Source organism: Chanodichthys erythropterus, chromosome 24, assembly GCF_024489055.1.
Source record: "Chanodichthys erythropterus isolate Z2021 chromosome 24, ASM2448905v1, whole genome shotgun sequence".
Taxonomy (NCBI): Eukaryota; Metazoa; Chordata; class Actinopteri; order Cypriniformes; family Xenocyprididae; genus Chanodichthys; species Chanodichthys erythropterus.
In genome coordinates this window covers 14,603,285-14,618,092 of record NC_090244.1, presented here as the reverse complement: position 1 = coordinate 14,618,092, position 14,808 = coordinate 14,603,285, and the positions used below count along the sequence as shown (strand labels likewise).

Genomic DNA, 14,808 nt, shown 5'->3' with positions numbered 1-14,808 from the left:
TCCTTCCTTAGACCACTTTTGATAGATACAAACCACTGCAGACCAAGAACACCCTACAAGAGCTGCAGTTTCACCTGTCAGTGGTCATAATGTTATGCCTGATCGGTATATATAGCTAAATGCAAAGGCCCATTTTACATGTAAATTTCAATGCATTTGGTGTCCATTTGTAAGTTAATTATAGTTTTGATGCAAAAGTGATCAACATCCTCATTTAAATTAGATTTCATGATGACCAAGTGTAATAATAAACATGAATGTATTTGTCCACTTACATTTGAGCCTCTTGAATTGTGCCTCGCTCCCGTTCTTACACAGCGCCGTGAGGAACTCGTCCACCTGCTTGAGGGACAGCGAGTTGTGCAGTGTCTCCAGTGGATAGATGGAGGGCACCAGGGAGCAACCTTCAAACCCTGCAGCAGATTCCAAATCACAAACTCTTTCAGTCGCAGCCATCATTATAGATATCCCACAAACAGTCTTTGAGCTCTTATACACGAGACACATGACGAGCATCAAGCCAACCTCATGTGACCTACAAGCACTGTATGGCCATAAAAACTTCACCCAACACCATTTAGTCATTGGGTATCCAGAACTGTTTTTAGGGGACAATTGCAGCCCCAAAAAAACCCAAAGATGGAACAACAGCACCATGATGGAACTGAAAATGCATTTTACCACAATGGCTTGTGACACAGAATCTTCACAATTAATTTGACGCTAATGAAAACAAGTTCTAAAACTTTGGTCTACCAAAAAAGTTTTTGGCTTCTCGTATGCAAGGTATTATCAGTTTAATGCCTAAAGAATTAGGCCAGACTGCTGCACACTAATAAACCAATTAGGAGCTTTACATGTTTAACTAACCCCCAAAAAATAAAAAAAGATTAGAGAAACTGTCATTTGAAAAACAACACTTTAATGACCCTAGACTGAAATGGGTTTAATTACTTCTTTGTTTGCTAATGTGTTTAGGTTAGCAGAAATGGAACTAGATGATGATAGAGAAAATGTTTAAAATTGAAGTGGTACGCTTTCCCAGTTTAATTACGAGAACATACTCAACTTAGAGGCAGTTTAATTCAGCACTTCATATAAGTAAGATTTGCATATTGTTACAAAAATAAAAGCTTTATCTCTTGAGCTGCGTGCAATGTAATTCTTGTCTTTCCTTTACAATTGTTGGACTGAACGGTGTCACCTCCAGTGAACTGTTAACTTGAGTACTTCAGACAGCAGATCATTCAGTCAGTGAGTTGAATTTGTGAACGAATCAGTCCCGATTTATGATGAAACATTTTGTTTCAAGGAAGCAATCAAGTGTGTCAGGCTGCTTTGTTTTGCATAGTAAATCAAGTCATGCTGTTTGTACACAGCATATGGCAACATCTACAAGCAAAAACAGTTAGACTACTCTGGCTGCTTTTAAATCCAGATGAACCAGAACACTATGAATCACCAAATAAAAAACAAAACCTTAGTATGATTTAGGCACAAAATGGCTTTTTCTTTGTCCATTTTTGTCAATTACTCTAAAAATGTGTAAAAAGATGCGAGATGGCTTCATAAAAGCATACTTACTCTATGCAGACGTCAACATAAGCAAGTGGTCTTCACATTCATCGAGCCATATGTACATTCATGCGGTAAGAAAAGAGGAACAGAGGTTATGAGGTGTTATACAGCAGAAAGAGAGGCCACAGAGTGAAGAAAAGCAAGAAGTCAGATAAAAGAGCAAACCAGACACTGTAACGGTTTGGTGTAAGCTGAAGCATCACACATTTTGTTGCACGTTTGTGTAAAAAATGGGTTAATAAGACCAAAAGCAGAGGAATGACTGAGCGAATGACAAGAAGGCTGACCAGAGAGGCATTCTGGGGGTTTCTGGCCAGCACAGAGCAGGTGGGAGGAGCAGCGGTGTAGGTGGTCAGCAGAAAGCCCAGCTTAACAGCTTTACTGAAAGGATGCAAGAGGTGAATGTTAACAGGGAAGGACAACAAATGTCTGCAGAGAGGAATTTTGGGAAGGTAGAAGAGAATTGGGAAGGTAATGAATAGTGTTAGATTTGAATGGTACTTTGAATTTGTCATTTGTATTGATGAAGAAAAAAAATAAGGAATTAGTAAATAAATTAATACATTTATTTATACTATAATTAAAAAAATTCTGGGAAGGTAGAGAAGAGAGAAGGTAAAAAAAAATAGTGTTAGTTTTTTAAGTATTATTCATTTCTCATTAATGAAGGAAATTAAAGTCCATCTAAAACTATCAATTATATATATATATATATATATTCAATTTAAAGTTTCAATTTGAAAAAAACTTAATGTCAAAATTAAAAATTAATTGGTTAATTTTATCATTAGTTATTGAGGAAGGAGAGTCAGATTCATCAGCAGAAAATTTTGAAATCCATTAAGTAACAGGAGGAAAATTCTGAGTAACAGGAGGACGAGGAGGGAGAGTAGGAGGATAGGAGGCAGAGGGATGAGGTAAGCAAAGATGTGGCAGAGATGGAGGAGGGATAGTGTGGGCCGTAGGGAAGTGAAGGCTTCGGGGATTCAGGAGGGAACCAAACACAGCAGGTTGAGGGGGAACAAAAGGATGACAGAGATGAAGGAGGAAGGAGAGGCCACTGCAGCACACAGCAAAGAGCCTCGACCCCTGCTGAGATGTTTTTACAGGAATGACTCAGCAACATATAATTGATGACCTGAAATTAATGTTTTTTTGTTTTGTCAGGACCTACAACTATTTTCAGAGGCAATCAGAGTGCAATTAAAGTCCATGTAAGAAGCAAAGCCTCTGAACACAGCCTTAAGATTGAGCAAAAAGCTCTTTGCGTTATCCTATGCTATTTGTATGTGAATGAAACATCTGAAAAGATTAGGTTTCACAGAACATGCAAACACTGCTGAAAGGGATAGTTTAGCCAAAAATGTTCATCTTTGAAACACAAATTAATATATTTTTGATAAAATCCGATGGCTAAGTGAGGCCTCCATAGACAGCAAGATAATTAACACTTTCAGATGCCCAGAAAGCTACTAAAAACATATTTAAAACAGTTCATGTGACTACAGTGGTTCAGCCTTAATGTTATAAAGAGACAAGAATACTTTTTGTGCGCCAAAAAAAAAAAAAATAACAACGACTTTTCAACAATATCTAGTGATGGGTGATTTAAAAAACACTGCTTCATGAAGCTTCAAAAAGCTTTACAAATCTTTTGTTTCGAATCAGTGGTTCGGAGCATGAATCAAACTGCCAAAGTCACATGATTTCAGTAAATGAGGCTTCGTTATATCATAAGTGTTTTGAAATTTCAATGGTTCACGTGACTTTGGCAGTTTGATACATGCTCTGAACCACAGATTCGAAACAAAAGATTCGTAAAGCTTCAAAGCTTCATGAAGCAGTGTTTTGAAATCGCCCATCACTGGATATTGTTGAATAAAGTCATTACTTTGGGTTTTTTTGGCGCACAAAAAGTATTTTTGTCGCTTCATAAGATTAAGGTTGAACCACTGTAGTCACATGAACTGTTTTAAATGTCTTAAGTAGCTTTCTGGGCATTGAAAGTGTTAATTATCTTGCCGGCAATGCAGGCCTCACTGAGCCAACGGATTTCATCAAAAATATCTTAATTTGTGTTCTGAAGATGAATTAAGGTCTTACGGGTTTAGAATGACATGAAGGAAATTAATGGCAGAGTTTTCATTTTTGAATGAATTAACCCTTGAAGTTTCATAACACTGCAAATCGCTCTTACAAAGTCAGCTGTAACAAGAAGCAATAATCTTGACCTGAAGCAATTTTCCATGCACTTCTGTTCTATGCAAGTACTAAGCATCCAACTAATTTCACAGAGCATGCATAAAATACAAACTTTTGCCTCTATTATATAAGTGATATACTTATCTGTTTTTAGACTGAAGAAACAGCCCAAATAAATTTATATTACCAATTAAAAGTAATTAATATTAATTACATAAATAATAATGAAATGAAGTTACAATAATTTGTAATAAAAACCTTAAAAGGCCTTAAAAGTGTAAAATGCAACTGATGTCAAATTACAATAATTACTAATAATTTTATAAATATTAATTTAATAAATTACAAAATTAATGAATTAACTAAGCAAAATTAACTGAGCAAAATGGTACTGATATCAAATTACAATTTATAACAAAATAAAAAATACAAAATTAATAATAAATAAAACTGACATTAATGCAAAATGCCATTGATGTCAAATCAAATTATAATAATTAATAATTATATAAATAGTAATTCAATAAAATTACTAAATTTATGATAAATAAAATGACTGACATCAATACAATTATAATAATTAATAATTATATAGAAAAGTAATTCCAAAAAATGATAATAAATAAAATGACTGAGATCAATAGCGCAACATGCTTAGGTAGTCAAAAGGTCAGACTCTCACATTGAAGTCACAGAAATTCAAATCCTGGATGCTTTATTTCTCACTAAGGTTAGCAGGCGGCATCTGATTGTGTGATTTTACTGACTTGAGTAAGTTGGTCTGCATTGGAGATTCATATTTTGTTAATAAAGTGGTAAATTATATTTTTTGTGCAAACAAAACACTTGTGTCGCTTCCTAAAATTTATGTTAAACCACTGGAGTACTTTAATGATGTCTTTACTACCTTTCTGGGGCTTGAAAGTGGTAGTTGTGTAGACTGTCAACGGAGGGACAGAAAACTCTCAGATTTCATTAAACAGATCTTCATTTGTGTTCTGAAGATGAATGAATGTCTTAAGGTTTTGGAAAGACATGAGTGAGTGATAAATGACAGAATTTTCATTTTTGAGTGAACTAACTCTTTAAATGCATCAGTAGGCCAACAAGTTCAACTGCATCATCCATTACAGCCTGCAATTTTACTATAAATTACAATGCAAAACCTAGTCCTTATGCACTACTAACACTATATCAGTGGAAAAACTGGATTTTTCATTTGTGCTGACAGCATGTCAATAGACAATCTTCCTCAATCTTGTCAAATATGCTAAAAGACTGGAAAAACTACTGACACATGTTGATAGGGAACACATGGATGGCCTGTCTGGGTTTTTAGATTTGTGGCAAATAATGAGTTTCCCTCAAGCAGTGTTAAACTGTCAAATGAAATAAGCAGTGTTTGATCATTTCAACTCTTCCCTAGGCTGTACTGAGTTGAGAAAAACACTTCAACCTCACCAAAACCCAACTGAACTAGATTCCCTACAGAGACATGAACATTCAAAAAAGACAGAGGAAATGGACGGAAAAAAAGCCTAGTGCTAAGCATTTTTTTCATTTCACAAGGGTTCATTTTCACAAAAGTCCATCAGCAACAGACTTTTTTTCAAGAGCAAACTTGGAATGAGTATAATGATCATCTTAAACATTTTGTATCTCAAATGTCAAAACTAAGCAAAAGTCAAATGCTTGGTAAACATTAACTGAAACTTTGACACATAAATGCCAGCTTCTTAATGATAAGATGTACAGGATAAAAAACAACCAATAAGAGCATGCAAATGTAATGCCCACATACAACATTCAGGTTTGTTAAAAAACATAATTTTCATATTTTATTGTAATCAAGATAATGAATCAAGTGGGGGAAAAAAAAAAAAAAATGTTAACCCTCACCCCATTAGCAACTATGATCATCATGCAAAGCACTGTATCCAAACTACAATAAATATATTTTTGTCTTGTTTTACAGTTATAATACAGTTTAATTATCATTAATATCAATATTCTTATCTCAAATACAAATACATTTAAAAGAGGACCTATTATGCCCATGTATTTTGTTTTTGGGGTCTACTAGAATAGGTGTTCAAGCTTGAATGTTCAAAAACACTTTTTTTCCACATATTTTACATTGTTGCGGCACCTCTCTTCCCAGTCTGTCAGTAACGCTCTGTTTAGTTCTGGTCTCTATGAAGCCACTCCTTCTGAAAAGTGCATTGTGCTCTGATTGGCTGGCTGGATTGATCATGTGTTGTAATTTGTCAACCTCTTCAAGCACGTTTTGGAAATGTCACGCCTCTAAAGGTCCTTGGCCACTGAGTATGAAATTCTCATCCGAAATTTCTGCACATTAAAAAAATAAATACGACCTTGTGTTGGTGTCAATCATATTTACACACTGCCTCCGAAACTTTTGTCCGTCATAAAAAATTCAGATCAGGTTAAATTTTCTGCGTTTTTCGCATCCGTAGCAAGCATTTTGAGAGGTTACTGACTTGAAGCGAATGCCAAAATCCAGAATGCCATCTGACAAGCTGATCCACTTGACAAACAATGTGCGGAATACAAGGAGATGAATAAATCTCTCCACAACCATTTAAAGGTGCCATCAAATTGAAAATTGAATTTTCCTCAGCATAACTGAATAACAAGAGTTCAGTACATGGAAATGACATACAGTGAGTCTCAAACTCCATTGTTTCCTCCTTCTTATGTAAATCTCATTTGTTTAAAAGACCTCAGAAGAACAGGCGAATCTCAACATAACACCGACTGTTATGTAACAGTCGGGATCATTAATATGTATGACCCCAATATTTGCATATGCCAGCCCATGATCGAGGCATTAGACAAGGGCAGCCAGTATTAACATCTGGATCTGTGCAGAGCTGAATCATTAGACTAGGTAAGCAAGCAAGAACAACAGCGAAAAATGGCAGATGGAGCAATAATAATTGACATGATCCATTATATTTTAGTGATATTTGTAAATTGTCTTTCTAAATGTTTCGTTAGCATGTTGCTAATGTACTGTTAAATGAGGTTAAAGTTACCATCGTTTATTACTGTATTCACGGAGACAAGAGCCGTCGCTATTTGAATTTTTAAACACTTGCAGTCTGTATAATTCATAAACAACTTCATTCTTTATAAATCTCTCCAACAGTGTAGCATTAGCCGTTAGCCACGGAACACAATCAAACTCATTCAGAATCAAATGTAAACATCTAAATAAATACCATAAAAACCCATACTTTTGCGATTAGACATGCTGCATGACGAACACTTTGTAAAGATCCATTTTGAGGGTTATATTAGTTGTGTGAACTTTGTTTATGCAATGATAGAGTCAAGAGCTCGGGAGGGGGCGGAGAGCGCGAGCATTTAAAGGGGCCGCAGCCTGAATCGGCACATTTCTAATTATGCCTCAAAATAGGCAGTTAAAAATTTTTAAAAAAATCTATGGGGTATTTTGAGCTGCAACTTCACAGACACATTCAGGGGACACCTTAGACTTATATTACATCTTGTGAAAAAACGTTTGATGGCACCTTTAAAATCACCAGTTTTAAATGCAATTAATATTAATTGCTTGAAGAGTCCATTTTGTATTGTTTTGAAAAAAATTCACAGCGGATTAATATGCATCAGACTTTTGCCATGAAGAACCTTTACCATAACCGCAAGTTTCAACACACTATCAATGCAACTCAGCCAGGCCTTGCCTCTTTTTTTGCGTATGCCTTGGGCGGGAATTACTTAAATGAGGAACACTGTGACATGTTTGATCCTGGAATAAAACAAATCGAGATGTTTCAAGGGAGTTCAGAAAAGGTGCTTACTGATATAGAGAATAATTCTCTTTGGAAACATTACTCACTAAAGAAAGTTGAAAAATGTAAAAAAGCATAATTTTAAGATTTTTTTTTTTTTTTGCAATTAAGATGCCTATTTTTGCATTTAAAGTAATGCATAAGTTATGTGATCAATGAAGCAGTAATGGGGGTGGAAGGGTTAACCATTTCTAAATTAAGTGGATGAACATGAAAGGTGGTCACACGAACAACAATATATCGAGAGATATATTCAGTACACAACCCATGCATCTAGCCAATCAGGAGGAATGAATTAAGATGGGTGTGTCTTGTGAATTCAAAGGAAAAAGATGAAGGAAAGCCTCCCTAATTTATGAAAAGAATGAAACAAAAATCACAAACGGTGCTAAATTACGAATGCTATGTTGAAGCAACGGCAGAGGACATGCAGGAGAGTGTCAAAAAAAAAAAAAAAAAAAAAACATGGACTCCAAACATACCATTAGTCGGATGCCTGGCATACGACACAGAAAATCTCTTTACTGCCGGCATAGAGAGCAGCTCTGAGGAAATAAAAGAGGCATTTGGCATTACTCGTCTCACTGGGCACCTCATGAGCTTTTGGTCTTACTCAAAACTACCAGCTTTTTTAATCTTCCCCCCATCAAGCTTTTCTGTCCCTCATAAAATTTTCTATAACAAGAAGGTAAAAGTATCAGTGGGGCAAGATGTTACCCTTGAATGTGGGGATTGAGAAAATATAAAAACGACAGATGGTCACAACAAACTATCCAGCATTCCCTGTGCTACATCGTCCTTTTGGATGCAGCATGACATGGCAGTATTTTGAGTGGTATTTCAAATGTCTTAGATGAGGAAAATTTCAGAGACACAGCAACACCCTGTGGACAAAAATGTTAATGCTGCTACCAAGGAGTGAGGGGTGAAAATTCATTTCAAATAATAATACATTTCAAATTTAATAAAATAATATAATAATAATAAAAAATATGAAAATATTTTTTTCCACTGTATGCAAGGAGTGAGGGGTGAATATTAATTTCAATAAATAATTAAATAATAAATCTAATACTATTAAATAATGTATTTGACACTGATGAAAATTAATTTCTTTACCATGTATGCAGGAAACTGGACTGCAATTTCCAATAAATGTTTTGAAAATAATCATAATATCCAGAGTTATTTAATTAATCTTTAGGGATTGACATTTGTGTTGCCATGGATATTATCCATCGCAATCCATCAAAGCACAAGTGTCAAAGGATGCTAAAATGTTTCCCTTTTTCATACAATTTAGCAAATTAATGAGCAAATGTTTGTTTACATGCAGCATGCAAATAATTGGTTTGGAGTTAGCAAAGGTGACAAACGATTAGTATCAAAATTATTCGGCTACTGTGGAATCCTAATTTCCCTAAGTGAGACCTTGATAAACAGTAAGACGCAAATGGTCAAAGAACAGCTCCTGCTGTGTGTAATGACTTGATTTGGGATGTTTTTAAAGGCTAGAATAAAATTTCAAACAAACTGAGTGAAGTATGCTGAAAAACAGTCACTAGGATAGATACTGTTTACAAGAAATGGTATTACAGGAATGTGAAAAGCTAATCAACAGTTTTTGTTGCATTAGGTGAGAGTGGAAGGAAATATTTGAAAGTTATTTGGAAGAATTAGAATCTTCATGTCTTCTGGTCACAGGGGGATGAGGTACATTATAACCCTGTATGTGCATGTGTTTGGGACATACCGGCTTGAGAAGACAGACTCCTGAGCGAGGAGGGCTTTTTGCGGGGAGCTCGTGTTAGGTCTCTCAGGTTGGGGAAGGAGGCACTGAAGAGGCCCGCACACTGAGCGCCTGCGAGTGGGAGGGAGGCCGTGGGGTGGAGCGGGTGGGAACGGGATAGGAAGGTGGTTAGTAGTGGTTAGTTTTCACAAGAGAACATGCAGCTTCTCATTTAAAAGAAGTTAAAGGGATAGTTCACCCCAAAAATGAAATGATCTGTTCTATAGTTGAAGTATTTCTGCATTTAAATGCAAAAAAAGATAAAATATCAGGGTGATACAACTATCATAACTATCAAAATGTAGTTTAGCATTATTTTTTAAATATTAAAATATTATAAATATTACTATAAATCATCTATAAATAATTTGAACCATCCTTTAAGCTTATTTCCAGGCGCACAGATAACCTTAGCAAACAAAACCCAGTTAAACTGCCTGGTCTTCTGCTGGGAACATAAATATATTTCCAGTGCAGGAGGGTGAAACTGACAAATGTAATTCAAGTAGGCATGTGGCTCCAAAAGATCAAAAGGCCATCTCTACCTTCGGCCACTAGAGGGCAGTACTGATAAAACAGCATTTTGTTTACAAGCTTAAATGAAAGACATGCCAGATGCAACATGCACTTAGTTATAAAATAGTGATCTGCAAATCATGCTTTAAGTCTTTAGTAAGGTGCAACCAAACCCGGGAAACAGTGTGCATTGTTGCCTTGTGAAATTTCTTTGGAGATGGAAATAGTCTAGACAAGAATAGCAGAGAGAGTCCTGCCAGCAGCCATATTTAGACCACTATTGGCAGCATGGACACATTTCCGACGCAGTGGGCATGGCAGGGTCCTTGAACGGTGTCATTTGTGATAAACAGAAACAAGCGCGTTTAACGGTCAACCACACCATGTCACTTAAGAGAAGTTGAAATGTTTCTCTAATTAAACTGATGACAAGAGAGATTTGCTACATGAATACAACACAAATAAAATGTAATTCCCACCTAGCCCGCTGGGTTTGATCTCAGGTGACTGACGGGAAGTCGATGGAAAGATACGATACGCCAGTCCACGAGAAGAAGTGTTGCTCTCTGAAAGAGCCTGCAAAGAGGGGAAACAAAGGCATATGGACAATAGGGCTGGGACAATAAATCGACTCTGAGATTTTCCGAATGCATCGTAATTCTCAGCTTAGTTTTTAACAGCAGATGGTGCTCTAGGCTAGATTTTAACCGCGCGCTCAAATGCTTATGAAGAGGAGCACTCTTGCGTTCGGCTGAATGTACTTGCACCTTAGAATGCCTTTATGATGCGAGATTAATGTAAACAGCCCACTGCAAACATCCTTGTAATTCGCTTCAACTTTTTTGAACTTTATGAATGATTATTTTATAGTGGTGTGTGTAAGGTTTTGAAAGAGAGCAGAGTAAGGTTGTTTCTAAAGCATGCAGCGCCATCTGCTGTTCAGCTCAGAATTGATTCGAGAGAGAATCGTGATGCATTCAGAAAATCTCAGAATCGATCCAGAATCATTTCTCAATTCGTGATCCAACGATTTATTGTCTCAGCCATAATGGACAAACATAAACCCCCCCCCCCAAAAAAAAACAAATCTATGAAAATTCAGCTTATTATACAGTTTAAATTTAATTTATTTTTTTTTAGATTTACACTACCGTTCAAAAGTTTGGGATCTGTAAGATTTTTAATATTTTTAAAAGAAGTTTCGTCTGCTCACCAAGATTGCATTTATTTAATTAAAAATACAGTAAAAACAGTAATATTGTGAAATATTATTACAATTTAAAATAACTGTTTTCTATTGGAATATAATATAAAATATAATTTATTTCTGTGTTGGAAAAGCTGAATTTTCAGCATCATTTCTCCAGTCTTCAGTGTCACATGATCCTTCAGAAATCATTTTAATATGATGATTTGCTGTTCAAGAAACATTTATTATTATTATACAAAAACTGTTAAAAACAGTTGTATATATTTTTATTTTTTCAGGATTTCTTGATGAATAGAAAGTTCAAAAGAACAGCATTTATCTGAAATATAAAGCTTTTGTAACATTATACACTACCGTTCAAAAGCTTGGGGTCAGTAAGAATTTTTATTTTTATTTTTTTGAGAAGAATTTAAAGAAATTATTTTTTTTTTTTTTCAGCAAGGATGCATTAAATCAATCAAAAGTGGCAGTAAAGACATTTATAATGTTACAAAAGATTAGATTTCAGATAAACACTGTTCTTTTGAACTTTCTATTCATCAAGGAATCCTGAAAAAAAATATTGTACACAAATATTTTGTACAATTGTACACATTAAATGTTTCTTGAGCAGCAGATCAGCATATCAGAATGATTTCTGAAGGATCATGTGACACTGAAGACTGGAGTAACGATGCTGAAAATTCAGCTTTGCCATCACAGGAATAAATTACTTTGTGAAATATATTCAAATAGAAAACAGTTATTTTATATTGTAATAATATTTCACAATATTACTGATTTTACTGTATTTTTAATTAAATAAATGCAGCCTTGGTGAGCAGACGAAACTTCTTTTAAAGACATTAAAAATCTTACCGATCCCAAACTTTTGAACGGCAGTGTATATTTATGGGCTTTTTGTGCCTTTATCTGGAGAGGACAGTAGAGAGCAGACCGGAAAGCATTGGGCGGAGAGAGGGGGGCAGGATCGACGGGAATCAAACTCAGGTCGCCGTGAACGCGTTTGCGACATAAATTTTTTAATTAGACCAGGGGGTTTAACTTTTTATGCCAAGAACTCCCATATAATCAGACCACAGTTACTTTTTTATTGATTACATGATTACACGTAATTCATGTTAACTTTTAAAGCCTAAAAAAAAACTAAAATGCCACCCCCTAAAATGGACCCAAATTTTATTCAAAGTATTTTTTATCATGTTATCAGTTACTTATCAAATAAAGAAAAGTAAAGCTTAGTAGCAGAGTTCACGGTACAGCACCGTACCTCCATAGACCCAGCCTTGCGGTTGCGTATAAGTGGCGACTTCCTCTGAATGTTGATTGGCTCAGTCAGTGCGGCTCTGTCGGGCTCATCTTGGGAAAGGTCTTCAAGACTGCCAGGGTTTGTTTGCTTCTCATGATTCTATTACATATGAAATGGGTGTGTTGGAAGGAGTCCAGCATGTAATATTTCTTAGAAAGTTGTATATATAATCCAAGGTTTAGCAGAGTAATATGGTCCAAAATAAATACATATAATCCTTAAGATGAGCAAAACACACAGACCTCTGAGGAGGCGGGCCGGAAACCGAAACCCATTGGTGCATTATCCTCATCCTTGCACCCCTTCACCCCTGGGCTAAAGTGCAACTCCACGTGAAAACGTTCCTCTGAGGAAGGGTCCTACAGATACAAATGCCAGCAAATTAAATAAGAACAGAAATTGGGCACAAAGGACTGAAGTGGGCACATCTCATACCTTGTTATTGTCCTCATACAGCATAATAACAATCTGTGTCATATAGTTGAGTTCGGTCACGGCACTGAGGTAGTCCATAGCCTGCTTCCACTGTTCATCTTTTTGATCCTAAACAGACACAGATGAGATAAAACAGTAGTAACCTGCATTAAACATGATGCCGGGCGTAATGTGCATGTCTGATGATTGCTCACTCACGTCTAACAGGCCTCCATAGCGGAAGATGCTAAGCAGGGAGTGTACGTGGCTCTCGCTGGTGAAATAGAGCCGGGTCCGAACGTGCCGACCCGGAGACATCACTCCCCGCGAGTACCTGAACCACCAGGAGGGATGAAATACACAATCTGATCACTCACAGGTTCTGTAGGTCACGGCTGAGTCTTCAGAGCTTCTACAACAATGTGAAGTTGTACAATATACAGTAACTGAAAGCATCAAATGTAGATAATGCACTTGTAATGGTAAAGTGGGACTTTTAAATATGTAGTTTGTCAGTACGTCAATGTCTCAATACTAGGACTTGCAATGTCAAATGTCAACACTAACTGTATAAAACTGCTCCATCTGAAAACCAGAGGGCGCTTTAAAGTAGAAACTCCTAATATGCCCGGCAGAAGTACCCTATGGCATCATACTATCGCTGTAACTGAATAAACAGAAGATTGAAATGCTTTGATTGATTAAATATGACTAATAAACACATGACTAATGCAATATATGGTTTATCTGAGTTTTTCAAGCCTTCTCAAGTATTTTCATGATAATAAAGTATATTTATAATGCAATGCTAATGCAAACTTGAGGTTATGAAGTGAGTTTAAACATGTTATTAAATGTTGTCTTTTGTTGGACAAGAGGTTCATAAATACTTCTCATGTTTGGAAAGATGTTTGACACATGTTGCTTTTTCAAATGCATGTTATAAGCGACTCAAAATCTCAGTGCTTTCAGAAGGAGCAGCATTTACTACTGATCACAGAGCTGTGCTTCATTGACAAACTGCATATAAAAAATTACATAAATAAATCGCAGCCTTTGCGATTTTATAATCGCACTAAGCCAAACGGTTTAACCTCAATTTCATGTTAATTGCAATTTATCATGCAGTCCTAATTTTAATCAACAATATCGACAAAAAAACAAATCGGCATGACGAACATCAAAACTAACTATGACTGAAACATACAAACAAACAAAAAAACTGTACAAGTGAACACTGTTTGCATCAGACAACTGTCAAACCAATCCTCTTACATGGCATGAGGAGTTTTGGATAATATTAGCCCAGAAAGCATGCATGGATGCTTACTTTCAAAATCCACAGGAAATGATACACCATAGTGAAATGTACCAACAGTAATTTGACACACTAAACAGGATGTATAGTGCGCAAAATGTGATTAAGCCTTCACACTGTCAAAAACTTTGCCGTTGTGCCCCAGTACAGAGACTCACAGTGGATGCAGCTTGTTGACGGCCTCGTCCTCATGAGTCCTCTGAAGATCCAGCTGAATCTTCTTGACCAGAGGTAGGCAGTAGGCACTAGCGATGTCCAGCTTCTCCGCTTTAGTGATTCCATACTCCTGAAAGACAGTGTTAGGTAAACACGATGAAAGAGAAAAAACGAACACTGTTAGCCACGTTTATCGAATCCTCTACCTGGGGAATGATGATGTCCGCAAGTGCTCTGGACAGACGGAAAAGCTCCAGCGTGTCCTCCAGATTCAGAGAACTGTTGTGCTGGGTGTCATATTTCACACAATCATAGATGTCCGGGATCTTACTAATGTCATAGCGGCCGTTCTTCATGCGAAAGTCACGCTCCAGTTTGGACCAGCGCTGCAACATGAGCTCCAGGGTCTCGCTGTGGTATAACTGCAGGTCTGTGAATGTCACACATAATATTTATGTTTAATAATACATAATATGT

General features: G+C 36.3%; 1 protein-coding gene across 15 annotated transcripts in view; it reads right to left on the bottom strand.

The window, feature by feature from the left end:
- Positions 1-14,808, bottom strand: part of ppip5k1b (diphosphoinositol pentakisphosphate kinase 1b) — a 51,981-nt gene that overhangs the window by 8,365 nt on the left and 28,808 nt on the right. For 8 of the 15 annotated variants that reach the window (XM_067380210.1, XM_067380213.1, XM_067380216.1 and 5 more), the window contains 10 exons: positions 14,538-14,761; positions 14,334-14,461; positions 13,077-13,191; positions 12,879-12,986; positions 12,686-12,802; positions 12,405-12,542; positions 10,404-10,500; positions 9,373-9,480; positions 8,102-8,164; positions 276-413 (listed from right to left, as the gene is read on the bottom strand). In XM_067380210.1, the coding sequence (XP_067236311.1) occupies positions 276-413; positions 8,102-8,164; positions 9,373-9,480; positions 10,404-10,500; positions 12,405-12,542; positions 12,686-12,802; positions 12,879-12,986; positions 13,077-13,191; positions 14,334-14,461; positions 14,538-14,761 (1,236 nt within the window). Of the gene's footprint in view, positions 1-275; positions 414-8,101; positions 8,165-9,372; positions 9,481-10,403; positions 10,501-12,404; positions 12,543-12,685; positions 12,803-12,878; positions 12,987-13,076; positions 13,201-14,333; positions 14,462-14,537; positions 14,762-14,808 lie in introns of all 15 variants that reach the window. The other 7 variants (XM_067380208.1, XM_067380212.1, XM_067380209.1 and 4 more) reach the window with 2 other exon arrangements.